This window comes from Macaca nemestrina, chromosome 17, assembly GCF_043159975.1.
Source record: "Macaca nemestrina isolate mMacNem1 chromosome 17, mMacNem.hap1, whole genome shotgun sequence".
In the NCBI taxonomy this organism is placed as follows: Eukaryota; Metazoa; Chordata; class Mammalia; order Primates; family Cercopithecidae; genus Macaca; species Macaca nemestrina.
Genome location: NC_092141.1, coordinates 5,629,835 through 5,655,911, shown reverse-complemented (window position 1 = coordinate 5,655,911; position 26,077 = coordinate 5,629,835). Strand labels below are relative to the sequence as shown.

At 46.5% G+C, this 26,077-nt stretch overlaps 1 protein-coding gene and 1 non-coding gene across 4 annotated transcripts in view; one reads left to right on the top strand and one right to left on the bottom strand.

Annotated features, from left to right (window-relative positions):
* The window catches only part of LOC105474400 (DEAH-box helicase 33), a 29,586-nt gene extending 3,973 nt beyond the window's left edge, over nucleotides 1–25,613 (top strand). The window contains exons 2-12 of one of the 3 annotated variants that reach the window (XM_071082216.1): nucleotides 1,608–1,768; nucleotides 2,762–2,989; nucleotides 3,792–3,962; nucleotides 9,061–9,246; nucleotides 9,972–10,083; nucleotides 11,273–11,432; nucleotides 11,576–11,664; nucleotides 14,908–15,035; nucleotides 15,452–15,655; nucleotides 16,964–17,050; nucleotides 21,718–25,613. In XM_071082216.1, the coding sequence (XP_070938317.1) occupies nucleotides 1,608–1,768; nucleotides 2,762–2,989; nucleotides 3,792–3,962; nucleotides 9,061–9,246; nucleotides 9,972–10,083; nucleotides 11,273–11,432; nucleotides 11,576–11,664; nucleotides 14,908–15,035; nucleotides 15,452–15,655; nucleotides 16,964–17,050; nucleotides 21,718–22,026 (1,835 nt within the window). In that variant the 3' untranslated portion in view covers nucleotides 22,027–25,613. Of the gene's footprint in view, nucleotides 1–1,607; nucleotides 1,769–2,761; nucleotides 2,990–3,791; nucleotides 3,963–9,060; nucleotides 9,247–9,971; nucleotides 10,084–11,272; nucleotides 11,433–11,575; nucleotides 11,665–14,907; nucleotides 15,036–15,451; nucleotides 15,656–16,963; nucleotides 17,105–21,717 lie in introns of all 3 variants that reach the window. The other 2 variants (XM_071082217.1, XM_071082218.1) reach the window with 2 other exon arrangements.
* LOC112425354 (U7 small nuclear RNA) lies at nucleotides 23,124–23,185 on the bottom strand. The gene has a single exon (XR_003016418.1). It is a non-coding gene; the product is annotated as a U7 small nuclear RNA (small nuclear RNA).
* Nucleotides 25,614–26,077: the final 464 nt, after the last annotated feature.

The window sequence follows — 26,077 nt, the reverse complement described above, 5'->3', positions numbered from 1 at the left end:
TGTCTGGGTCAGGAAGGATGAGCAGTCAGAGGGGGCTGACAGACTGACAGGAAAAAAACCCCACAAATAATGGGACTGGAGGACTCTGTGAGGTCAGAGAGGCCTGGTGTAACTGGAGGCAGGGGAAGGATGCGCAGATTTGCTGAGTTTTTTGCTCTAATCAGGCACTATTAAAGGAACTCACACAAGGCAGGAAATAACATTTACTGCGTGCTTATTGTATGCAAAATACTCAAGTACCTGTGAGGGACTTGCAGAGCACTGCCCTCCGGGAGCTTCTGGTGTTGTGGGAGGATGGACACATTTAAACTCTTCTGTACAACGCAGCATGGTCAGTGCTGAAAGACAGATGAACAAGGCTCTCTGGAGCCCAGAGGAGGGCCACCTGTGCAACCAGGAGAGCGTGTCTGAGGCCTGACTCATCTTAGAGTTTGCCAGGCAGGCAGTGTGAGGGCAGGTGTTCTGCCCATAGTGTGGGCAGAGGCAGAGGGGTTGAAGGGAGGCAACAGGCTGGGGAGTGGCCAGGAGTTGAAGGCAGCAGTGCATGAATGGATGTCTCTTCATGTCCATCAGTATGCAGAAATCTATGTAACAGTTGTTTTATATTTTAACTATGTAAATTATTTTATTTTATATTTTAACTATGTAAATTACCTTTTGAACATTTATATCGTTTCCAGTTTTTTTCTGTCAGGAGCAAAATTGAATAAAATCTCTTCGAAGCTGTATCTTTATACACAAGTTTACTTATTTTCTTAGAATCAATTTCTGCAAGCAGAATTGTGGGGCAAAGGATATAAACATTTTAAATATTTAAAAAACATAATTTGGCCTCCTGAGAAACAATACCAATTAGCCAACTAACTTCGCCAGCAGTACACGTACCTGAATGCCCGTTCTCCTGAGGCTTTACCAACTCAGAGTATTTTATCTTTTACTTCTGACTTTGAGCTGTTTGTTTGGTGAAATTTAAGTCAGTTTGCTATTTGTTGTTGTTGTTTTTCTAAGACAGGGTCTCATTCTGTTGCCCATGCTGGAGTGTAGTGGTGTGATCATGGCTCACTGCAGCCTGGACCTCCATGGCTCCGCAATATGCCCACCTCAGCCTTCAGAGTAGCTGGGACCACAGGCGTGCACCACCACGTCCAACTAATTTTGTATTTTTTGTAGAGACAACTCCTGGGCTCAAGTGATCCTCCTCCCTTGGCCTCCCGACGGGCTAGGATCACAGGAATGAGCCACTGTGCCCAGCCAATTTGCATTTCTTTTTCTTTTTTTTTTTCTTTCCAGACATTGTCTCACACTATCTCCCAGGCTGGCATGCAGTGGCACAATCATGGCTTACTGTAACCTTGAACTCCTGGGCCTCATGATCCTTCTGTCTCAGCCTCCCTAGTTGCTGGGACTACAGGCACATGCAACCACACCTGGCTAATTGTTGTTGTTGAGACAGGGTCTTGCTGTGTTGCCCAGGCTGATCTTGAACTCCTGGGCTCAAGAGAGCCTCCTACCTCGGCCTCCCAAAGTACTGAGATTATAGGTGCCAGCCCTGGCACCCAGCCCTAATTTGCATTTCAATGAGCCTTTTTTTTTTCCCTCTCTCCTAGGGGAAACTGGCTCTGGGAAGACAACTCAGATCCCTCAGTACCTGTATGAAGGAGAGATCAGCCGCCAGGGCATCATTGCTGTGACCCAGCCTCGTCGAGTAGCTGCCATCTCTCTTGCTACTAGAGTCTCAGATGAGAAGAGAACTGAACTCGGGAAGCTGGTACCTGGTTCCTTCTTTACTCTTAATACTTCTTGACTAAACAGTTCTCCCACCATGCCCGCTGCCTTTTATTTTTCTAAACAAGACTCCTTTTACATAATGAGCTGCTTTTCTTGCCTATTCTTCCGAGAGTTCTTTACAAGCTCCTGAGAGATCAGGGGCTCTGTTGGTCCCATGTGCTTTGCTTTCAAAATCTGTTGTCAAGTTGGATAAATTAGTTGTTTTCTTTGAACATCTTAAGCCTTCAGTAACCTCTGTTAACTCTCTTATCTATATGTCTTTCTAGAAACATTGTAAGCATTATGCCAGTGTATATGTGAGTATTGAGAATGAGTCTCAGAACTGTATATAAGACAGATTTGTGTGTGTGTACTCATTTCACTTAAAAATATTTTAGACATCTTTTCATACCTGTACATAACTTCACATGAAACTTTTTTATTTATTTATTTATTTATTTTATTTTGAGACTGTCTCGCGCTGTCACCCAGACTGGAGTACAGTGGCACAATCGCGGCTCACTGCAACCTCCGCCTCCTGGGTTCAAGCGATTCTCCTGCCTCAGCCTCCGGAGTAGCTGGGATTACAGGCACCCGCCACCACGCCCGGCTAATTTTTGTATTTTTTAGTAGAGATGGGGTTTCACCATGTTGGTCAGGCTGGTCTCAAACTCTTGACCTCATGATCCACTTGCCTCGGCCTCCCAAAGTGCTGAGATTACGGGTGTGAGACACCGCGCCTGGCCCACATGAAATTATTAAATAGCTTGAGCTAGAAGGTTAATTTTAAATATTCCTTGTAATAGTTACATTAATTGCAGTTGAAGTAAACTTGACCATGGTCTCTCCCAGCTAGACTGCATGCCTCCCAAGGGAGTAGGAAGGGTTGGTGTTGGTCTTGTTCAATGTGGTGGTGCAAGCGCCCAACTTAGTGCTGGACGCAGCAGGCGCTCGAGAAATGTTTGATGACCGAATAAGTTGTTTCTCTGCACAGGTCGGCTATACAGTGCGCTTTGATGACGTCACCTCAGAAGACACCAGGATCAAGTTTCTGACAGACGGCATGCTTCTGCGCGAAGCAATTTCAGACTCTCTGCTTCGGAAGTACAGCTGCGTCATTTTGGATGAAGCTCACGAACGGACTCTCCACACAGATGTGCTCTTTGGAGTGGTTAAAACCGCACAGAAGAGGAGAAAGGAACTAGGGAAACTTCCTCTGAAAGTATGCATAACACACAGAAGGAAACAGGCCTGGCCGGGCGTGGGGGCTCACTCCTGTAATCCCAGCACTTTGGAAGGCCGCGGTGGGTGGATCACCTGAGGTCAGGAGTTCGAGACTAACCTGGGCCAACATGGTGAAACCCTGTCTCTACTAAAAATACGAGAAATGAGCTGGGCATGGTGGTGTGTGCCTGTAGTTCCAGCTACTTGGGAGGCTGAGGCAGGAGTCACTTGAACCTGGGAGGCGGAAGTTGTAATGAGCTGAGATCGCACCACTGCACTCCAGCCTGGGCGACAACAGTGAAACTCCGTCTCGATTTTTTTTTTTTTTTTTGAGACGGAGTCTCGCTCTGTTGCCCAGGCTGGAGTGCAGTGGTGCGATCTCGGCTCACTGCAAGCTGCGCCTCCCGCGTTCACGCCTTTCACAGGCACCCGCCACCACGCCCAGCTAATTTTTTGTATTTTTAGTAGAGACGGGGTTTCACCAGGTTAGCCAGGATGATCTCGATCTCCTGACCTCGTGATCCACCCGTCTCGGCCTCCCAAAGTGCTGGGATTACAGGCGTGAGCCACTGTGCCCGGCGAAACTCCATCTCAGAAAAAAAAAAAAAAGGAAAGGAAACTGGCCTGGCCTGTGTTCTTTAGCAGGGTGTTCTCCTCTGCCTGTTCTGCTCAGAGCCTTGGAAGAACGTTAGCTATAATGGAGGTGGCACAGGCCTCAATCATCTGCTTTTGGGGCTTGAGAGGGACATGGAAAGGCTGTCCCAATGTTTGCTTCTGGTCCTCTTCGTTCTTTCATGCAGGTGATTGTGATGTCAGCTACGATGGATGTGGACCTGTTCTCTCAGTATTTCAATGGCGCCCCCGTCCTCTACCTAGAGGGTCGGCAGCATCCGATCCAAGTGTTTTACACCAAACAGCCTCAGAATGATTACCTGCACGCCGCGCTTGTCTCAGTCTTCCAGATCCACCAGGTACGGTGTGGGGGGCAAATTCCCAAAAAGTTGTCTTTTATCTTGCAGTTGGTAGTGAGAATATTGAGCCTTAAAAAGCAAAGCTACTGAATAAAAAAACAGCTTTGTGAGTTGTGTCATCAACATGAATAAGGAAGCCAGGCGCAGTGGCTCACGCCTGTAATCCCAGCACTTTGGGAGGCCAAGGCGGGCGGATCACCTGAGGTCAGGAGTTCAAGACCAGCCTGGCCGACATGGTGAAACCCCATCTCTACAAAAATACAGAAATTATCCGGGCCTGATGGCGGGTGCCTGTAGTCTCAGCTACTCAGGAGGCTGAGGCAGGAGAATCGCCTGAACCCAGGAGGCGGAGGTTGCAGTGAACCGAGATCGCACCACTGCACTCCAGCCTGGGTGACAGAGGGAGACTCTGTCTGGAAAAAAAAAAAAAAAGATGAATAAGGAGTTGATTTGCTGTGTCTGGATTTTTATCCTTTATTTATGGTGTCTCTCCTTTTCTCTGAAAAGAAAAATAATTCAACTCTGACCAGCAGCTTTCTTACACTGAGCCAGAAAATTGCCATGTTAGAGCAGTAGCTTACCAACTTTTCTTGATTATAACCCCTATTAAGAAGTACTTTTGGCCGGGCGCAGTGGCTCACACCTGTAATCCCAGCACTTTGGGAGGCTGAGGTGAGCGGATCACGAAGTCAGGAGATCGAGACCATCCTGGCTAACACGGTGAAACCCCATCTCTACTAAAAATACAAAAAATTAGCCAGGCGTGGTGGCGGACGCCTTTAGTCCCAGCTACTCCGGAGGCTGAGGCAGGAGAATGGTGTGAACCCGGGAGGCGGAGCTTGCAGTGAGCCGAGATCATGCCACTGCACTCCAGCCTGGGCGACAGAGCGAGACTCCGTCTCAAAAAAAACAAAAGAAGCACTTTTTATTTTGCAACCCAGTATGCTATACATATAACTGAAATAAGTCTATGAAACACCGCTTCTGGCCAGGCATGGTGACTCACACCTGTAATCCCAATGCTTTGGGAGGCCAAAGCAGGAGGATCACTTGAGTCTAGGAGTTCAAGACCAGTCTGACAGCATAGCAAAACCCTGTCTCTATAAAAAATTATAAAAATTATTTTTTAAAAAAGAAACTACGTCTTTTACTACATGTAGGGTACTCTGATATTTTGTACCTCATTTAAAGAAAAAGTTGGCTGGGCACAGTGGCTCACACCTGGAATCCTAGCACTTTGGGAAGCAGAGGTGGGTAGGATCGCTTGAGCTCAGGAGTTTGAGACCAGCCTGGGCAACATAGCAAGACCTCATCTCAACTAAAAATTAAAAAAATCAGCCAGGTGTGGGGGTACACGCCTATAGTCCCAGCTACTTGGGATGCTGAGGTAGGAGGATCACTTAAGCCTAGAAGATTAAGGCTGCAGTGAACTATGATCGCTGCACTCCAGCCTGGGAGACAGAGCAAGATCCTATCTCAAAAAAAGAAAAAATTGACATTGGCCCAATAATGGGTTGCAACTTAGAGTTTTGTTGTTTTTTTTTTTTTAACTGTATTAGGAGAATATTAAAAAATATTTTCTCATTTTATTAAACATTTACTTCAAAAATTTGAATCATTAAATCATTTTTGTTTAATTTGTATACAATTTAATATTTTTACCTTCCTATTGGCTTTCTGAGAAAATCCAGAGGCAAACTTTTAAAATTAATTTTTATTTAATTTACTTTATTTAGAGACAGAGTCTCATTCTGTCACCCAGGCTGGAGAACAGTGGCATAATCATAGCTCACTGCAGCCTCGATCTCCTGGGCTCAAGCAATCCTCCTGCCTTTGCCTCCTGAGTAGCTGGAACTATAGGCACACACCACTACACCTGGCTAATTTTTTTTATGTTTTGTAGACACAGGGTCTTGCTATGTTTCCCAGGCTGGTCTCAAACTCCTGGCCTCAAGTGATTTTCCCAACTCAGCCTCCCAAAGCACTGGGGTTGCAGATGTGAGAAACCGTGCCCAGTCAATTTTTATTTTAAAAGAAGTGATGCATATGGGGTTTAAAGTTTTAAAAAGTCAAGTAGTCTGTAGTAAAAGTTTCATAATAAAAGAATAACAGTTGTTTTTACTTCAACATCCCAGATTTCTGCTGTTTAGGGCACCTCCTTTCAGTCTCTACATACTGCTTTCATATTTCTAAACTACCTTGCTTTTGCCACTGTTTCTTGAGTTATGGGTATCAGGCATCGTATGCTAATTTCTTACCATGGTGACAAGAGTTTAGAATTGCCCCTCCCCAGCCCCTTTTATCTCCAGCCTCTTGACAGTTCTATCTTGATGTTTTTGTTTAGGTTTTTGTTTTTGAGGCAGGATCTTGCTGTGTTGCCCAGGCTGGTCGTGAACTCCTGGGCTCAAGCAATCCTCCTGCCTCAGCATTGGGGAGTAACTACATGCTTGCACCCTTGTGTCTGGCCTATTATGATGTTTTCTGAGTCCAGTATCAATACTAACAATATCATGACCACACATTGCTAGTAGCACACCGTCATCCCTATACCTTGTTTCTTGAGCAACACAGTTGTGTAAGCTTTGTAGGTAGCTCTGGCTCACTTTTTCTCCAAATGTTCCAACATCTCTCATATGCCAATCGTGAATGGTTCTGTGTTCAAGCACAGTCTGTCTTTTCAGAGTCCCTTACGCTGCTGTTCCAGTTAGGGCAGGTGGCTCTCCTGGGCCTTTGTGTAGTTGTTATCATGACTCTTCCCTTTGTCACCATTTTCCCGTGGTGAAGCCCAGCGCTTCCCAGTCTCCTGGCCGCCCTGGGTAGGAGAGGGAACTGGAGGGTTTAACCACGCTATACTCAGTCTTTGAGCCAATCCCTGGGTTTTCAGTCTCCCACAACACGATGTGTAGTTCCCTCCCTCCAGCCAAGTCATCCAGCCCCTTTCCCCTCTCTCTTCCAAAGTGATTTGAGCCTCCTCATCTCTCATTGTCTTTTTTTTCTGAGACAGTGGCCTTTACTGTCGTTTTCATAGTATTTGGGGAAGAAGTCTGCCTTGTTTAACTGCGGAAAGCAAACGAGATGAGAATTTTTCATAAATGGCAGCTGCTGGTGCATTAGGTTACCCCTGGCTTTGATGAAATCTCCCACTGATGAGGTTTTGACTGATTTAGATTTTGTCCTGTCTGTGTGTACCTCTGAACAATTGTTCTGTTAATACTGGGCTGAAAAAAAGGTACACATTTTAAAAATATGTATTTTTACATATATACCTAAACATACATATAATTATTAACATTTTTTTCTATTTATTTTGCCATTAGGCTTTTTTTTTTTTTTTTTTTTTTTGAGATGGAGTCTCACTCTGTCGCCCAGACTGGAGTGCAGTGACATGAACTCGGCTCACTGCAACCTCTGCCTCCCAGGTTGAAGCCATTTTTGTGCCTCAGCCCCCCAAGTATCTGGAACCACACCCGGCTAACTTTTGTATTTTTAGTAGAGATGGGATTTCACTGTGTTGGACAGGCTGGTCTCAAACTGTTGACCTCAACCCATTTGCCCGCCTCAGCCTCCCAAAGTGCTGAGGTTACAGGCATGAGCCACCTCGCCCAGCCCATCAAGCACTTTATCTTATTTTATTTTATTTTTGAGATGGAGTCTCACTGTGTCACCCAGGCTGGAGTGCAGTGGTGCGATATCGGCTCACTGCAACCTCCGCCTCCCACGTTCAAGTGATTCTCCTGCCTCAGCCTCCCGAGTAGCTGGGATTACAGGCGTGTGCCACCATGCCTGCCTAATTTTTTGTATTTTTAGTAGAGATGGGTTTCACTGTGTTAGCCAGCATGGTCTTGATCTCCTGACCTTGTAATCCACCCGCCTCGACCTCCTGAAGTGCTGGGATTACAGACGTGAGCCACTACGCCTGGCCCTATTTAATTTAATTTAATTTTATTTTATTTTATTTATTTATTTTATTTTGAGAGAAAGTCTTGCTCTGTTGGCCAAGCTGGAGTGCAGTGGCGCGATCTGGGCTCACTGCAATCTCCACCTCCCAGGTTCAAGCAATTCTCTTGCCTCAGCCTCCTGAGGAGCTGGGATTACAGGCACCCACCACCACTCCCAGCTAATTTTTGTATTTTTAGTAGAGACAGGGTTTCACCATGTTGGTCAAGCTGGTCTCGAACTCCTGACCTCAGGTGATCTGCCAGCCTTGTCCTCCCAAAGTGTCAAGCACTTTACATCAAACAAATTAATATGTCTGATCAGAAATCAAAGAAAAATCAGGGCATTAGGTATGTCATTCACACTTGGGTGTTGTTCCCTTTGAAAGTGAGGAACCCCATTAACCTCAACAGCTCAAGCAGTTGTCCAAGTATACAGTGTATGTTTGGGGGCGTGTGAAAGCGCTTTCGACGGCATCATTATTAAAGGCTCCTTTTCCAGCGTGGCTGCATCTGTTCATTTCCACGGATTAGGATTTCCCCAAGTTGCCTTCTGTTTTGTCAACCTCGTCTTTCAAGATGCTTACAAAAGGAAGGAAGCCTCATGCAGATTTTATTTGCTTGCCTGATTATGCTTTTCATGGTATTGTTCTTGTTATAAAAAACAATCTGATGATTTTCCTTCAGAATTTCATCACTTGGCCTATAAACATAGCTGGCTAACTCCTATATATTCCAGTTTTGTTTTTTATGTTTTTGAGTCAGGGTCTTGTTCTGTCGCCCAGGCTGGAGTGCAGTGGCAAACAGCTGGAACTATAGGCATGTGCCACCACCCCTGACTAATTTTTTTTAAAGTGTTTTGTAGAGATGGGATCTTGCTGTGTTGCCCAGACTGGTCACAAACTCCTGGCCACAAACTATCCTCCCGCCTCGGCCTCCCAAAGTGCTAGGTTCACAGGCGTGAGCCATCACACCCAGCCTATTACCATTTTATGCACTGCTGGTCGGGGTTCTCTCCAAGCTAGACATCAACTTTTAGGCTCATTTACATTTCCATAGTTAAGAAAAATAACTCTGGGAAACATCATCAATCACCATTGTCTTTTTCTGTGCAAGCTGCAATTCTATCAATGCCTAGTAAACCCCCTCTACCTTTTTTACAGGAAGCCCCTCCTTCACAGGACATCCTGGTGTTCCTCACCGGGCAGGAGGAGATCGAAGCCATGAGCAAGACCTGCCGAGACATTGCAAAGCATCTCCCAGACGGCTGCCCTGCGTTGCTGGTCCTTCCGCTGTACGCCTCCCTGCCCTACGCGCAGCAGCTGCGAGTCTTCCAAGGGGCCCCAAAGGTGAGTGCACCACCTCTTCTCTCCAGCCCTATTGTGGGCACCCAGACGGATCCACCAGTGAGGTCTGTGTACCTATTACCAGGTTCCAGATAAGGTGTATGGGATGGGCTACCCAGGTACCAGATGAGCACATTGAGGAGGCGCAGGAGCACGATGCACGGTGACATATATGGCGCTCCTGTGATGGGAGCAGGGAGGCAGTTGTTGGGATGAGGGAGAGTATAATCCAAAGCTGCAAGGTGAATGAGTGACTTCTAAGGACCCGCATAAATTGCATGTGTCCATTGTGGCATTTATTGTGTGCCTTTGCTGTGCCAGGCACTGTGCTAGCTTTGATATCCACTGTCTCTCATCCTCATGGGAACCGGCAAGGCCGGTGATGATCCCATGGGGATCGCGAGGCCCCAAGAGGGGAAGTCACACTTGCTCAAGGAGCGCATAGTAAGTCACTGGCGGGGCCACGATTCCAACCCACATCTACTTGCTTCTGATTCCTGTGCTTGTTCCGCTACATCTCATTGCCTCAAATTGACCTTTAAGACTGCAGCGTCCCTTCCCCTGCCTAGTTGAATGACCAACCATTCATATTAATGACTGCCATTAATAATGGAGTCATCTTTTCGTGGTCCTGAGTGACTTGTGGAAATCAATGGTGAGAATATGTTTGAAGGCTTCTGAATCATCCGTGTGTCAATGCGGCTTTTTGGTTTTCTTCCTCCTTTTAGGGCTATCGCAAAGTGATCATTTCAACCAACATCGCTGAAACCTCCATAACCATTACAGGAATAAAATATGTAGTTGACACGGGCATGGTTAAAGCAAAGAAGTATAACCCTGGTGAGAATTTGTAGTTCATGAATGTCTCTCCTGTGTCTAGTGAGCAGCCACTGAAACTGTAGTCCCGCAGTTTTCCCCTGAGTGTTTCATGTTTGTAACTAGCAAATTCGGGTGGCAGGCGCCATGAGTGAGATCATCTACACTCCAGGTCCGCAAAGGAGTCCTGAGGCGGGTATGTGAGACAGGAAGTAGAGGCAGGAAGGAAGAGCCCAGGTCGAGCAAACTTGGGCACACAGGGTCTGGGACCTGAACAGAGGGTCCAGTACCCCATCAGAAGTCAGCTGTAAGGCCAGGAACAGCTGGGTGTCAATCAAAGGCTGTCATCAGAAACTATATATAAATATATATATATGGCTGGTATGAGCTCCCAGGTTTCCTAGGAAGGAACCAGATCCCCTGGCTGGGCTGAGGCATAGAAGGAGCACTGGCTTCTCCTAAGAAGGTGCAGTGGGAAGCTAACTTCAGGTCATCTTGACTCATGTCTGTTTGATACTTCGCTTTATTCCACAGAGGAGTGGAGGCCACTGAAATTATTGCTCCCAATTATTGAGCTGAAATGCTCCAGCAAACATTTGAGGGTCGTGACTTCCACAGGTGTATCTTTTTGAGATAATGTTAGGTGAAAGAGCTTGGGTCTCCAGTGCCTGGCTAAGAATACACCTTTATCAAGGAAATGAACCTCATTTACTGCTAAAAAACAGACATCACATTATTTCTGTCTTACAACAGAACTGGGAGGGAGGATAAAGCTCCCAAGTGATTTGAGGCATTGAATTCCGGAGTTGTTGATTGATAGTATGACCACCATCCTCGTTTCCTGAAACTGTCCCAGTTTTAGCACCCAGAATCCCACATCCCAGGAAACCCTCTGTCCCAAGCAAACGGGAGGGGTTGGCCGTCCTACCACCTAAGGCAAGACCTCGGAAACTCTTCTGGCCCCTTGCTGCATGCGTGAGTTTTCTCTGACGTTTTCGTGACAGATTTCACGCCGGGCTTATTGCAAAGCCTTGTTTCACTAGGGCCAAACCGCTGCGGAGCATCCTGGTTTTGCGCTGTCCGTTGTGCTAGCCTTGAGGTTTTCTGGACCCCTGTGTTGCTGAAAGAACCGCTGGTGTGCTTCCTTTTATCAACACTGTAGAAAGAGTTTGTTCATGTGATGAAGCACTAATGGGGCTCACTCTCCGTCCAGACAGTGGTCTTGAGGTGTTAGCAGTGCAGCGGGTATCGAAGACGCAGGCTTGGCAGCGCACAGGGAGGGCTGGCAGAGAGGACAGTGGCATCTGTTACCGGCTCTACACGGAGGAGGAGTTTGAGAAGTTTGATAAGATGACCGTGCCAGAGATCCAGAGGTAGGCACCTGCACTGCTGCCGTTTGTCCCCACGTCTCTCCTGCTTGCCCAGAGCTGCGGTTTTTACTCACACTCCTCCGTGAGTGGTTCTGACTCACTGGCAGAGGGATCAGGTGATGACCCTGGCCTCACGCTCTTCGCAGGTGTAACCTGGCCAGTGTGATGCTGCAGCTTCTGGCAATGAAAGTCCCAAATGTGCTCACCTTTGACTTCATGTCCAAGCCATCTCCAGGTAAGTGAAATCCACAGTTTTGCAGAAGGTGGGTGAGGAGACAAACAACAACAAATGGACACTTCCAAAAAAATAAAGTATTTTGGTCATCTCCTTTATTTAATTGTGTGGATAACAACATTAGTTATTAGAGAAGCATCTCAAAATCATGAAATGACAGATAAATTGATTGACTTTTAAAGAGACAGGGTCTCACTGTGTGGCCCAGGTGGAAGGGCAGTGGCTACCCACAGGCTCCATCACAGCCTCCAACTCCTGGGCTCCAGCGATCCTCCCGCTTCAGCCTTCCAAGTAGCTGGGACCACAGGCATGTGCCAGTGCTCCTAGCTATGAAATGATAGATTCTGTACTGTCAGCACCATCAATAAGTTTCCTTGACCTCTGGAACCAGTGAAGGTCATGTGAGTCCTTGGGTTACTACAGAACTGTAATGAAATTGTGCTTTTTTCAGCACAGGGACTGCAAAGATCACATTTCTGTGCCTTTAACTGGAATTTGATCAGTCTCCTGTTCATTGGTAATTTCTCTACAGTGGAAGAACATAATTGGAAATCTTTATGATAGTAGCTTTGGCACCTGGCCTCTCATCAATGCACCATTTTCCTTTTCTTCCCCCCGTTCCTTTTCTTAAGTAATGCAATTGGTTTAAAAAAGAAAGAAAGAAAACACAAAGTCAGCAATTGATTGGGTGTACAAGGGTCCTGCCCTAATCCTCAGGTTCATAGTTTTCTTCCCCTAGAACAACCACTGGAAGTATTTTCTAGTAGACTTCTAGAGCAAATGTATGCATATGTGAGTATATGTAGTATGTTTAATTTTATTTATGTATTTATTTATTTATTTTTGAGACAGGGTCTCGCTCAGGTTGTCCAGGATGGAGTGCAGCGGCACATTCTCAGCTCAGTGCAGCCTCAACCTCCCGGGCTCAGGTGATTCTCCCACATCAGCTTCCCAAGTAGCTGGGAGTACAGGTGTGAGCCACCAAGCCCCCGCTGTAGTATGTTTTTGTTTTTGTTTTTGTTTTGAGACAGGATCTCACTCTGTTGCCCAGGCTGGAGTGCAGTGGTGCGATCCCAGCTCACTGCAACCTCTGCCTGCCAGGTTCAAGTGATTCTTCTACCTCAGCCTCCCAAGTTGCTGGGACTACAGGTGTGCACCACCACACCCAGCTAACTTTTGTATTTTTTAGTATAGATGGAGTTTCACTATGTTGGCTGGGCTGGTCTCGAACTCCTGACCTTGTGATCCACCCGCCTCAGTCTCCCAAAGTGCTGGGATTACAGGCGTGAGCTACCGCGCCCAGCCTGTAGTATGTTTTAAACCATAAACAGCAACAAACATTGAACATTGTTCTGTGCTTGATTTTTTCCCTTCATTGCTAAATCCTTACGAACAAATGATGATACATAAGGTATAAGGAATGATTAAAATCCAACACCTGTATACCCAGTTGAACCCCCCAGGGCACCCCCGCCACCCGCTTGCCCTCGCCTCCTTCCACTCCTTTGGGGTAACCACTCCCACATTTTGTTTGTAATTGCCTTGCTTTTCTTTATTGTTTTACTATATGCGTCTGTATCCCTAAACCACCTGTTTGTTCTTTGTTTGTAAGTTTATGTTATTGAGTAAGCTGTTTTCATTCAGCTTGTTCTGTATAGTTTATTTGTGTTGATGCTTTTTCACATTAAGTGCTATTCTATTCTGTGAATAAACCAAAATGCATTTATCCATCCTTCAATTGGTAAATATTGCTTTAAAAAAAGCAATGAGAAGGCCGGGCGCGGTGGCTCACGCCTGTAATCCCAGCACTTTGGGAGGCTGAGGCGGGCGGATCACAAGGTCAGGAGATCGAGACCATCCTGGCCAACACGGTGAAACCCCGTCTCTACTAAAAATACACAAAATTAGCCGGGCGTGGTGGCGGCGCCTGTAGTCCCAGCTACTCTGGAGGCTGAGGCAGGAGAATGGCATGAACCTGGGAGGCGAAGCTTGCAGTGAGCAGAGATCGCGCCACCGCACTCCAGCCTGGGCGACAGAGCAAGACTCCACCTCAAAAAAAAAAAAAAAAAAAAGCAATGAGAAACACACTGCTTTCTTTCATTTAATACATTTTACAGATCACTCCTTATTGGGACGTACATATTTACTGCATCCTTAGAAATGCTTTTTTATTCTTTAATAGGTAATGTATTTACACGGTTCAAAGTTTAAAAAATATAAAATAGTAAATAGTGATAATGTCCGTCTCACCCCTCCTTGTCCCCCAGCCTCCCCAGCTGGCCCCTGAGACAACTGCTATTTCCACTGGTATGTGTTTGCTCCTGGCGATATGGTCTCTGTGCGACGTATATCTGCAGGTGAAATTTGTAAGTGTAGCATTGCTGGGTCAAAGGTTACACTTTTGATGTGTGTATTCAAAATCTACATACATATTGCTAAATAACAGGTCATTTAAAAAGGGAATTGAGGCCAGGCGCAGTGGCTCACACTTACAATCCTAGCACTTTGGGAGGCCAAGGCAGGCGGATCACCTGAGGTCAAGAGTTTGAGACCAGCCTGGCCAACATGGTGAAACCCCGTCTCTACTAAAAATACAAAAATTAGCCAGCCGTGGTGGCATATGCCTGTGGTCCCAGCTACAGGGAAGGCTGAGACAGGAGAATCACTGGAACCCAGGAGGTGGAGGCTGCAATGAGCCGAGATCACACGTTTGCACTTCAGCATGGGCGACAGAGCAAGACTCTGTCTCAAAAAAGAAAAGGGAGGCCAGGCACAGTGGCTCATGCCTGTAATTCCAACACTTTGGGAGGCCGAGGTGGGTGGATCACAAGGTCAGGAGATCAAGACCATCCTGGCTAACATGGTAAAACGCCGTCTCTACTAAAAATACAAAAAATTAGCCAGGTGTGGTGGTGGGCACCTGTAGTCCCAGCTACTCGGGAGGCTGAGGCAGGAGAATGGCGTGAACCCGGGAGGCGGAGCTTGCAGTGAGCCGAGATTGTACCATTGCCCTCCAGCCTGGGCGACAGAGCGAGACTCCATCTCAACAAAAAGAGGGAATTGGACTGAAGACAGTGATGTCATTCTTTGACAGGTGTGTCAAGGGGGCAGTGGTGGTTATGATGTTTTGATGTTTTGCTGTTGTTTGATGTAGAGTTATCAAAAGCTCCCAGAAATACTGAACTGGCTGCAACTTCATTCTTTTTGGACTTTTGGCTCCTTTTTATGTCTCTGTTTCTTTAGATCACATTCAGGCGGCCATTGCCCAGCTGGACCTGTTAGGTGCTCTCGAACATAAGGATGACCAGCTTTCCCTGACTCCAATTGGAAGAAAGATGGCGGCATTTCCTTTAGAACCCAAATTTGCCAAAGTAAATGATACCCTCTTTTACTATTTACAAAGTAAATAGTCCCCTTTCTGTACATTACAGTTAGCCATCCCAAAGTAGAACCATTAACCCAGTGCTTCTCGATTAATCTCACTTTTTCTCTTAAATAATTACCAACCCCTAGTTTTTAAATAGCCCTGGTTGATGTTCAGTGTGGGATTCAAAGATATGAAGTCAAGAGCCCTACCCACAAGAAATTCGGAACTCTGTAGGGAAGGCAGTCACCTGTTTTATTTAATATGAAAGAGTGAAATAACACTCATGTACATAGCCATGGTTTTAGAAATACCTGTCCTTTAACTCCTTAGAAAGGAAGCTGCAAAAGCAATGTACAGAAATAGTGCATTCTAAAGCTAGGAGAAGGCTGGGTTTACACAATTTTAAATTTCGGTTTGCAGACCATCCTCATGTCCCCCAAATTCCACTGTACAGAGGAGATCCTGACCATTGTCTCCCTGCTGTCTGTGGACAGCGTCCTCCACAACCCTCCTTCCCGGCGAGAGGAAGTGCAAGGGGTCCGCAAGAAGTTTGTATCCAGCGAGGGGGATCACATGACCCTGCTCAATATCTATCGGACCTTCAAAAACCTGGGTGGAAATAAGGTGAGCCTTGTCTTGCTCCTGTTCTCCAGAGACAGCCGCTCGTCTCTGCTGCGTGCTTCCCTTTTTCTACTGAAGCCGCACAAAAAGTACACTTTCCCTTTGTGGCTGAATGATCTAAAGAATCACAAAAAGAAAGCCAGACATCATTTCGGAAATGCCTCAGTACTGGGAGGTTACCAAAGAAATGTCACTCCGGTCTCTGCTCTGAACGTGTTTAACTCAGCAAGACTTAAGCGACTCCCAACCCATCAAAACATAGTTGGAACTTAATAAAGTAATATGTCTAATAATGATAGTGCATACCAATTAATGAGTACTTACTCCGTGCCATGCCCCATGCTAAGCACTTGTTAATATATGATCTCATTCAGTACAGTACTTCTAAGAAATGAGCACTGTTATTATTATCTTTTATATCCATGAAACATAGTCATGGAAATGAAGCTTTGTGCAGTTGAAAAACTTGCCCAGGGCCAGGCACAGTGTCTCCAGCTTGTAATCCCAGCACTTCGGGAGGCCGGGGCAGGTGGATCACTTGAGCCCAGGACTTCCAGAGCAGCCTGGCCAATGTGGCAAAAGCCCGTCTCTACTAAAAATACAAGAATTAGCTGGGTGTGGTTGTGCACACCTGTAATCCCAGCTACTCGGGAGGTTGAGGCAGGAGAATCATTTGAACCTGGGAGGCAGAGGTTGCGGTGAGCTGAGATCGTGCCACTACACTCTCAGCCTAGGTGACAGAGCGAGACTCTATCTCCAAAAAGAGAAAAAAGAAAGAAGAAGCCTTACATAAATTGGGCATTTCTGTTTTGTTTTCTGTGTCTGTTCATCTCCTTTGTCCATTTTTCTACCGGGTCATTGGTCTTTTTCTTAATGACTTGTAGAACTTTTAAAATCTATTCTGGAGATTCTGATATTTTATTGGGTATGATAAGACAACTATCCCAAGTTGGGAAACTTGAAGTTTTTCTTTAGTTTAAATTATTAATAGTTTTCCTTATAGTTCATGTTTCTTCATATAAAGATATTTTCCTACGTTCCTTTTTGGCACCTAAAGTTTTTCCTCTGAATTCAACTGTGTTCTAAAAATGTTGTTATATTTTTTCTGTAGAAATGAGAGGCTCGTTAGCTGGGCATGGTGGCACGTGCAGGTAGTTGAAGCTATCTGGGAGGCCGAGGTGGGAGGATTGGTTTGTGGTGAGCTATGATGTATCACTGCACTCCAGCCCAGGGAACAGAGCAAGGCCCCGTCTCTGTGAACAAATAAATAGTGAATGAGTGGATTGTGATATCATTCTGTCTCCTATTCAGGATTGGTGCAAAGAGAATTTTGTCAATAGCAAGAATATGATGCTGGTCGCCGAAGTCAGAGCACAGCTGAGGGACATCTGCTTGAAGGTATTGTCCCGGTCCTAGTGTTCTTTGGGTGACAAAGCTGTTACTTCGTTCAAGGTAGACATTTTGAAATTGCTTATTGCTAGTGATTATAAAAGGATTTCTCATTGTAGAAAATTTCACAAATAAGAAAAAAGGAAGTTACCCACAATTCTGCATCTCAGTAGTTTAGCCTATTTCCTACAGCCTATTTTTTATTGTATTTTTTCACATAGCAAATTCTATGTATAATTTATATTTGGTTTTATAATCTTTATAAGCATTTTCCAGTGTTAGAATTCTTCATAAGATTTTAAGTGGGAATATCTCCATTATTTCCTTTTAGATTACCCAAGTCGTATATAGTTGTTAAATATTTACACAATGCAGAAAATAGTGATTTATAATGTAGAAAGTTTAAAAAGTCTCCCAGAATCCTGCCCCTCCAGAGATAACTACTGTTAACAGTCTGGGGTAGATCCTTCTAGAATTTGTTTCTGTGTATGTATGTTTTTGTGCATTTTGTGCATGTCTGTACGAGCACACACATACACGGATACGTGTATATGAGGTACTGTTCCACAACTTCCTTTCTTCCACATGGCTTCACTCCTTTTCCTTTTCCTTTTCCTTTTCCTTTTTTACTATTTGAGACAGAGTCTTGCTCTGTCACCCAGGCTGGAGTGCAGTAGTGCCATCTCGGCTCACTGCAACCTCTGTTCACGGGAACTTCTGCCTCCCAAGTTCAAGCGATTCTCCTGCCTCAGCCTCCCGAGTAGCTGGGATTACAGGCTCCTACTACCACGCCAGGCTAATTTTTGTATTTTTAATAGAGACAGGGTTTCACCATGTTGGCCAGGCTGGTCTCGAACTCCTGACCTCAGGTGATCCGCTCGTCTCGACCTTCCAAAGTGCTGGGATTCCAGGTGTGAGCCACCGCGCCTGGCCTCACATGTGTATTTCTTGAATCCTTCTGGGCTTTTGGTGCTGCATGTGTCTAGCTCATTCATTTCAGTGATTTCATAGCATTTCATTGTATTCACTGCAGTTTATTTAAGCCTCTAGTAACGGTCATTTAGGTTCTGCCTCCTGCATATGTGCCGTGGTGTGCACAGAATGAATTTCTAGATGGGGAATTTGGATTTCGTTAGATATTGCCAAAGTGTCCACCACAAAGTGTTTTTTCTTTTCTTTTCTTTTCTTTTTTTTTTTTTTTTTTTTGAGACGGAGTTTCGTTCTTGTTGCCCAGGCTGGAGTGCAGTGGCACGATCTTGGCTCACCACAACCTCCGCCTCCTGGGTTCAAGCAATTCTCCTGCCTCAGCCTCCCAAGGAGCTGGGAGTATAGGTGTGACCCACCACGCCCAGCTAATGTTTTGTATTTTTAGTAGAGACGAGGTAAAGTGCTGGGATTATAGGCGTGAGCCAACACGCCTGGCCAATTTTTTGTGTTTTTAGTAGAGTTAAGGTTTCACCGTGTTAGCCAGGATGGTCTTGACCTCCCAAAGTGCTGGGATTACAGGCGTAAGCCACCACTCCCAGCCTAATTTTTTTGTATTTTTAGTAGAGACGGGGTTTCACTGTGTTGGCCAGGCCGGTCTTGAGCTCCTGACCTCAGGTGATCCACCCGCCTCGGCCTCCCAAATTGCTGGGATTCCGGGCGTGAGCCACCGTGCCTGACCCACGAAGTTTTATATTAGCTTTTTATTCCCTCTTAGAGTACATGGTGTTTGAAAGGCCTGTCGTGGTATATTTAATGCTTGCATGACACTCCACATTTTATGTCAGAGGTAGAGGGTCTCGTGAGTGTTCTTTTGCTGTTGATCACTGAGACAGTGTCCGTGTTTTTGCTGTCGTCACAGGCACTCTGTGGTGAATGCCTTGTGCCCCCTCAGTGCGGACACTCCTGGGAGACAGTCACAGCCCGTACCCAGGCCTGCGTCTGATGCCAACGGCCTGTAGTTAGCACTAGAGCTGTATCTTCTCTTAGTAGCCTGTTGTATTCGGTCTTTCACACATTTTTTTTTTTTTTTTTTGAGACGGAGTCTCGCTCTGTCGCCCAGGCTGGATGCAGTGGTGCGATCTCCGCTCACTGCAAGCTCCGCCTCCCGGGATCATGCCATTCTCCTGCCTCACCCTCCTGAGTAGCTGGGACTACAGATGCCCGCCACCACGCCTGGCTAATTTTTTTTGTATTTTTAGTAGAGATGGGGTTTCACCGTGGTCTCAATCTCCTGACATTGTGATCCGCCCGCCTCGGCCTCCCAAAGTGCTGGGATTACAGGTGTGAGCCCCCGCACCCAGCCCAACATTTTTTCAAACTGCTTTTGTATTTGAACAGTTTCCTGCCAGTCTGTCTCTTGGCTTCGTAAGTTTTCTCAATTATTGACAGTAGAAATGGCACTTCTCTATTAGTTCTGGATTTAGGACTCTGTAGTGGCCAGGGATACCTCTCATTATATGCCAGGCACTGGCCAAGGTCCTGAGACTTTACAGACATGCCTGCTCAGTAACTAAGTAATAATCTAGACGGTGACCTGACGTACATACACTCACGCCAGGAGGCCATCAGATTAAAGTAACCACTATCATTTATGAGGTGTTTGTTCAGCCCTGTTCTGAATACTTTTTATGTGATTGCTTTATTTAAACTCGTTTCTTTTTTTTTTCTTTTTTTTTTCTTTTTTAACTCAGACCTTAACCCAAAGGATAAAATCCTCTTTTCAACCTATAAGACTGATTCTGTTGTTACTCCCATTTTACAAAGGATGAAACTAAGCCTAATCAAGTTAAATAATTTGCCCCAAATCACTCAGCCAGTGAGTGGTAAAGCTGATAGTCTGGAAGGAGAGACCAGCACTTAGCCTCTGGGGCTTCCTGGAGGTGGTGACAACTGAGCTAGATCTTGACAGATAAGGAGATAAAAGAGTATCTTCCAGGCCAGGTGTGGTAGCTGGCTTATGCCTGTAGTCCCAGCACTTTGGGAGGCCCAGGAAGGTGGATTGCTTGAGGCCAGGAGTTCAAAATCAGCCTGACCAACATGGCGAAACCCCATCTCTGCTAAAAATACAAAAATAAGCCGAGCGTGGTGGTGCATGCCTGTAATCCCAGCTCCTCAGGAGGCTGAGGCACAAGAATCGCTTGAATCCAGGAGGCAGAGGTTGCAGTGAGCCGGGATTGCGCCACTGCACTCCAGCCTGGGCAACAGAGCGAGACCCTGTCTCTTCAAAAAAAAAGTATCTTCTTCAGGCATAGATCGGCTGATTGTCAACAACAGCAGAAACCCTTGAGCCATCATAAAGGACAAAAGAAAGATTTTTCCAAGGATCGAAAGGTGTTTCTGAGAACCTATAGGCAGGAAATAGAGTCACAGGAACTAGAAAAAGCCTGCAGGAGCCAGGGCCGCTGCTTTCTGTGGACTTGCTGCTTCTCTTGCTTCGAGTACCCTCTGCGTGCGTCCTTCCCTGTTCCCCCCTTTACCTCCACATGGAAGTGATTGCTCTGCATGGCCCCTCCTCTCAAGAGCCCAGCAGAGATTGACAAGTTTTCCAGTTTCAAACCTAACAGATGCCTGGAAGAGAGAAGCTGGCCAGCTTAGGTCCAGCGAGTGTGTACCACTGGTTTGTTCATCTGTGCCCAGGGGCGTAGGTTACATGACCCACTCATCCAGAGCAGTAGAACAAGGACATTGACTGGTGACTGACATTTCCTCTGATGAGACAAAGGCAGCATTTCTACTAAGAGCCGCAAATGTGAAGGCACAGAGATAGGAATCATGAAACGGGGCGAGGAAAGAGAAGGCAGCCAACTATGGGGAACCATGGAGTGTCTAAAGAACAGTGGTGAGGCTGGGCGCGGTGGCTCACGTCTGGAATCCCAGCACTTCGGGAGGCCGAGGCGGGCAGATCACTTGAGGTCAGGGGTTCGAGACCAGCCTGACCAACATGGTGAAACCCCGTTTCTACTAAAAATACAAGAATTAGCCAGGCGCGGTGGCGGGCGCCTGTAATCCCAGCTACTTGGGAGGCTAAGTAAGGCAGGAGAATCGCTTGAACCTGGGAGGTGGAGGTTGCAGGGAGCTGAGATGGCGCCACTGCATTGCAGCCTGGGCGACAGAGCGAGACTCAGCCTCAGAAAAAGAAAAGAAAGAAAAAGAAAAAGTGCGGTGAGAGGAAAGACGGGGGAGCGGCTCAGGGCGGCTCCTTCGTGGCTCCGCCTCGGGAACTTTGTGTTGTCTTGCAAGGAGCGATAGAGACAGTGTTGCAGGTGTCTGAGTGGACGGAGAGTGGTAGATGAGCCTGGCAGCAGCATGTGAGGCGAATCGGCGTGAGGAGATGGTGAGATGGTCAAAGCGAGAGGGAAGGGCCTTTCCTTTCTGGGTGTCCTGATAGAATTTAGGTGAGGGGTGGGTCACGCAGCCTGCCTGTGGTCTGGTGGCTAACGTGAGCGCCTCCCTCCCAGCCCTGCCTTCGCAGGCAGTAGTTTCCCTGTTTCTGGTCCGCCCTCCTCCAGCTGGGCCTTCTTCCCCTGACCTTGCTGATGCTTGGTGTCCACCTCTGAATGTCAGAATCCACTTTGTTAGGCTCACAGTGCGGGCTGCGTTTGCCCCGGTGGGTCCAGTTTCCCCAACACACTGTGTAGTGCTGACCAGTGTTTGGGGTCGGCTCCATTCCTCGCTTTCTCCCGAAACAGATGTCAATGCCAATCGTGTCATCCCGAGGAGACATGGAGAGCGTCCGCCGCTGCCTGGCTCACAGCCTCTTCATGAGCACCGCCGAGCTTCAGCCAGACGGCACCTATGCCACCACGGACACCCACCAGCCGGTGGCCATCCACCCGTCATCCGTCCTCTTCCACTGCAAGCCGGCCTGCGTCGTGTACACCGAGCTGCTCTACACCAACAAGTGCTACATGCGGGACCTCTGCGTCGTGGATGCAGAGTGGCTGTACGAGGCTGCCCCTGAATACTTTAGGAGGAAGCTGAGAACCGCCAGAAACTGAGCCGCCCCAGGATGCCAGGATGCCACCAGAATCGCTGGTCCCTGGGAGCTTGGACTCCAGTCATCCTCACAGCAGCCTTCCAGGGTGGCGCTTAGAGAAGCCTTGGAGTCAGCTGAGCGTGCCTGACTTCCAGGGGCTTGAAAGCATCTTTGCTTCACCTCCTAGGACTGACCCATGTAGACATGGACATATCATTTGTAACTGGAAGCTTCAAAATTATGCTTCTGGTTCTTACTGGGTGACTTTGACTTAATTAACACCTGAGCCTCAGTTTTCTCATCTGCCAAATGGGAGCAATAATAATAATCCTTATAAAATTGGGTTCATAATGTTTAGAGAAAATGAATGGAAGGTACCCAGAACTATGCCTGGAGCACGCCACACAAACAGGGAGTTGGGAGCCATTAGGCTGAATGTTGCTGTTTCCACATGATGTGAATTAGGTACAGCAACATCCCAAGTTCTTGTGACTGAGGGCGATTTTCTGGAAGGGCCACAGGAGGTTGCAGAGCTTGGATGTTGCCCTTGGTTCTTGTTTAACGTCTATCTGTAGGCAGTTTTAAAATAGAAAACACAACTGACTTCTGTAGAAGTTTCCAGAGGGAGGTGCTGTTATCTCGTACCTCCTGGGATGGCGATCCCTACTGAACACTTACATCTAGAGGTGGACCGCTCTGTCTGTCTCCAAGCAGAGACCAGTAAAGGAGCCTCCTGGTCCTCGGTACGTGACCCTGTTGGTGCGTGACCCTGTCAGTGCTTTCAGGAGACATGTAAGCTTCCCGGGTGAAGGCTGATTTATACCTTCTGAATCCTGTCACTCATAGACATGGGAAACTGGCCTTTCAGTGTTTTGTGTGTGTAGGTGACTCCCACATACACAGTTGCCATTTTTCTCTCTAACTGGGCACCAGCGAACATGTGGGCATGAAGAGTGACTCGTACCATTTCAGCTGTTTCTTTTGGGGCAGAGCCCCTGGTCAGAGGTGGTGGGGGTGGGGAGGGGAGAGGGGTACATAGAACCCAGAGAACGTTGGCTTATGCCAGAGACCACACCACATCTGGGCTTGCATTCTTGTATCTTTCGTGGTGTGTGGGCGGGGGGCGGTTCAGTGAAGACCGGAAGGCCTGCTGGACAAATTCGAAAAGAGCTGGAGCTGTAGCACTTACTCTTGCGTCTTATTAATGTGCTATGATATTTTTTCCTTCTTCGTAGGGACTTGGGGACAGTCTGGCTTTGCTGCTTTCTAACTGCTAGGCACCTCCCTCTAAGCCTCATTGTCAGAGGGAATTGGAGGTCTCCACAGTCTCTTCCTGTTCTGACATTCCGAGCAGAGAAAAGGCACTCACTGTTCCTCTTAGCTATTTAATTATCAGAAGCCAGTAATCTTTCCCCAGACAATGTTCTGTCCTAGAAGTCGTCGAGCTTTGGCTCTTCTGTTGTGCTTATTTGGTCCAAATACATCTGTGGGTGTTTTGTCATTTCTTACTGAATGAATCGTAGTTATAACCAGGGGCCAAACTGCCCAAGAGGCTCTTCAGAGATCACGGAGGGTCTCTCTGGAAGCTGTGGCCTGAGGGAACAGCCCCATCCCAGGGTCCCATCTGTCCGGAGTTGGGGATGTCAAGTCCAGCTGAGTCTTTATTTCCAACGCTAGCCACGGTCCTGCGCAGTCAAGCTCTCAGTGTTTAGGGCTCTGTCAGAAATGGTTATATGTGGGCGAAATAAGATCTGACAGCTCCTAGATACCTTATCTTACTGAATTCTTTTTTTTTTTTTTTTTGAGACGGAGTCTCGCTCTGTCGCCCAGGCTGGAGTGCAGTGGCGCAATCTCGGCTCACTGCAAGCTCCGCCTCCCGGGTTCACGCCATTCTCCGGCCTCAGCCTCCCGAGTAGCTGGGACTACAGGCGCCCGCCACTGCGCCCGGCTAATTTTTTGTATTTTTAGTAGAGACGGGGTTTCACCATGGTCTCGATCTCCTGACCTTGTGATCCGCCCGCCTCGGCCTTCCAAAGTGCTGGGATTACAGGCGTGAGCCACCGCGCCCGGCCTTATCTTACTGAATTCTTGAACTTTGAACTAGTTCTTCCACTTACTGACTTGTTACCATGGCTGACTTTCTGAAAAGTTTCCCACAGTTTTTTTTTTTTGTTTTTTTTGTTTTTGCAGTAGGGGATTAGGATGTTTCGTCCTACTTGGTAAGAAAAAGTATTGTGTTTTTAATAAATCATTCACAGTGCTGGTAAAAAAAAAAAAAAAAAAAAAGAAAAAAAATTGTGGGGTGGCTGGGCGCGGTGGCTCACACCTGTAATCCCAGCACTTTGGGAGGCTGAGGCAGGCAGATCACCTCATGCCTGTAATCCCAGCATTGGGATGGGAGGCCAAGGTGGGTGGATTGCTTGAGAAGTTCAAGACCAGCCTGGCCAACATGGTAAAACCCCGTCTCTACGAAAAATACAAAACTTAGCTGGGTGTGGTGGCACACGCCTGTAATCCCAGCTACCCAGGAGGCTGAGGCACAAGAATTGCTTGAAGTTGGAAGGCAGGGTTTGCAGTGAGCCAAGATTGCGCCACTGCATTCCAGCCTGGCTGACAGTGCGAGACTGTCTCAGAAAAAAAAGAAAAACCTCGGGGTAATTTATGTCCAGCGTAAGTACCTGAACAGTTTCCAGAAATGTATATTTTTTTTTCTGAGAGGCAAAGGATGTAAACAGCTTCTAAGTAGCTTTAATGTTTCTGTACAGAAATATGTTTATCACTGTAACATTGTGGTAGAGTTTTAATACAGTATTTAGTTTTTTATTGGGCTTTTTAAAAAAGTTAACTTTTAACATAGCTGCTCAGGGATTAAACCAGATTGGACAACCCATTCTGACTCCACATATTACTACAAGGAAATACATCGTTGTTTCTATTGAGCTGCAAGGGATAGTACACTTTACGCTTAAGAAAGTTAAATGTTTCACAATAACATTGCAATATAACCTTCAGCTACTCTTCTTCAATTGGTAAAATCTGATGGTATGATACCTCTTTGCCAACCTACGAAACCCGTATCTGGAAGAGTCACCAGCTCCCATGAGCAGCTTCATGTAAATAGATGCACTCCAAGCAGATCGCATGCCTCAGGTGTCTGTCTTCTAGTAATCATGGAGTATGCAACACCCAGAGTAACACGACAAGGGGCAGGACTGCAAACAGCAGGTCCTGCTACAAACCCTTAATGCTGCATTGCTGCCAGTTGTAAAGAGATGCCTGAATGGAGGCGAGTTTTGCCCTGTGGGTAAAACTGATGAAGTACTGTACTGTCATATAAATCCACTAAATCCAGCTACCAGGAACTGCCTGGAACTATGGCCATGCATTTTTTAATTTTCTTTAAAGACCAGTGTGATAGCAGGCCATGCATCTGAGATACGATATTCCTTGGTAACTAGAGGGAGGGAAAAAAAAGTCAAGTAGGTACAGGCGTATGTTGTATTTTGAGAGTCTGGTTTTTTTTGAACAGAAATAACTCTACAGAAAGCTCCTGTAAATAATGCTCAAATTTGCACTCGACGATCAAATCCATTAAAAATGAATCTTGTATATGATGTGTATGGCTTGTTTCTTGGGTCTCTTTTCCATTATTCATAGAAAATTATTTAGAAAATATTAAGTGTTAGTCTTATCATGAGTTAGTAAGACACACCTTCTTAGTAGCTTGTATGTCCTGTATATCCTGGGAAGGTAGGATTGTTGGTTCTTAATCTAAATCTGAACCCCATTTCTGGGTTCTATGAATTTAGTGGAGCAGCTCACAGAACTCAGGGAAACACTTTTACCAGTTTCCTATAAAAGATATGACCAAGGATACAGATGGAGATGAGCAGGATGGGGAATAGGGAAGAAGCTCCGAGCTGCCACGCCCTCCCTGGGCCACCACCCTCCAGGAACCTCCGCGTATTCAGCTATCAGAGGCTCTCCAAACCCTGTCCTTGGGTTTTTATGGAAGCTTCTGGATCTATCTAAATGATACAAGCCGGCTTCTTGTCCCCAGAAAAATGATGTTC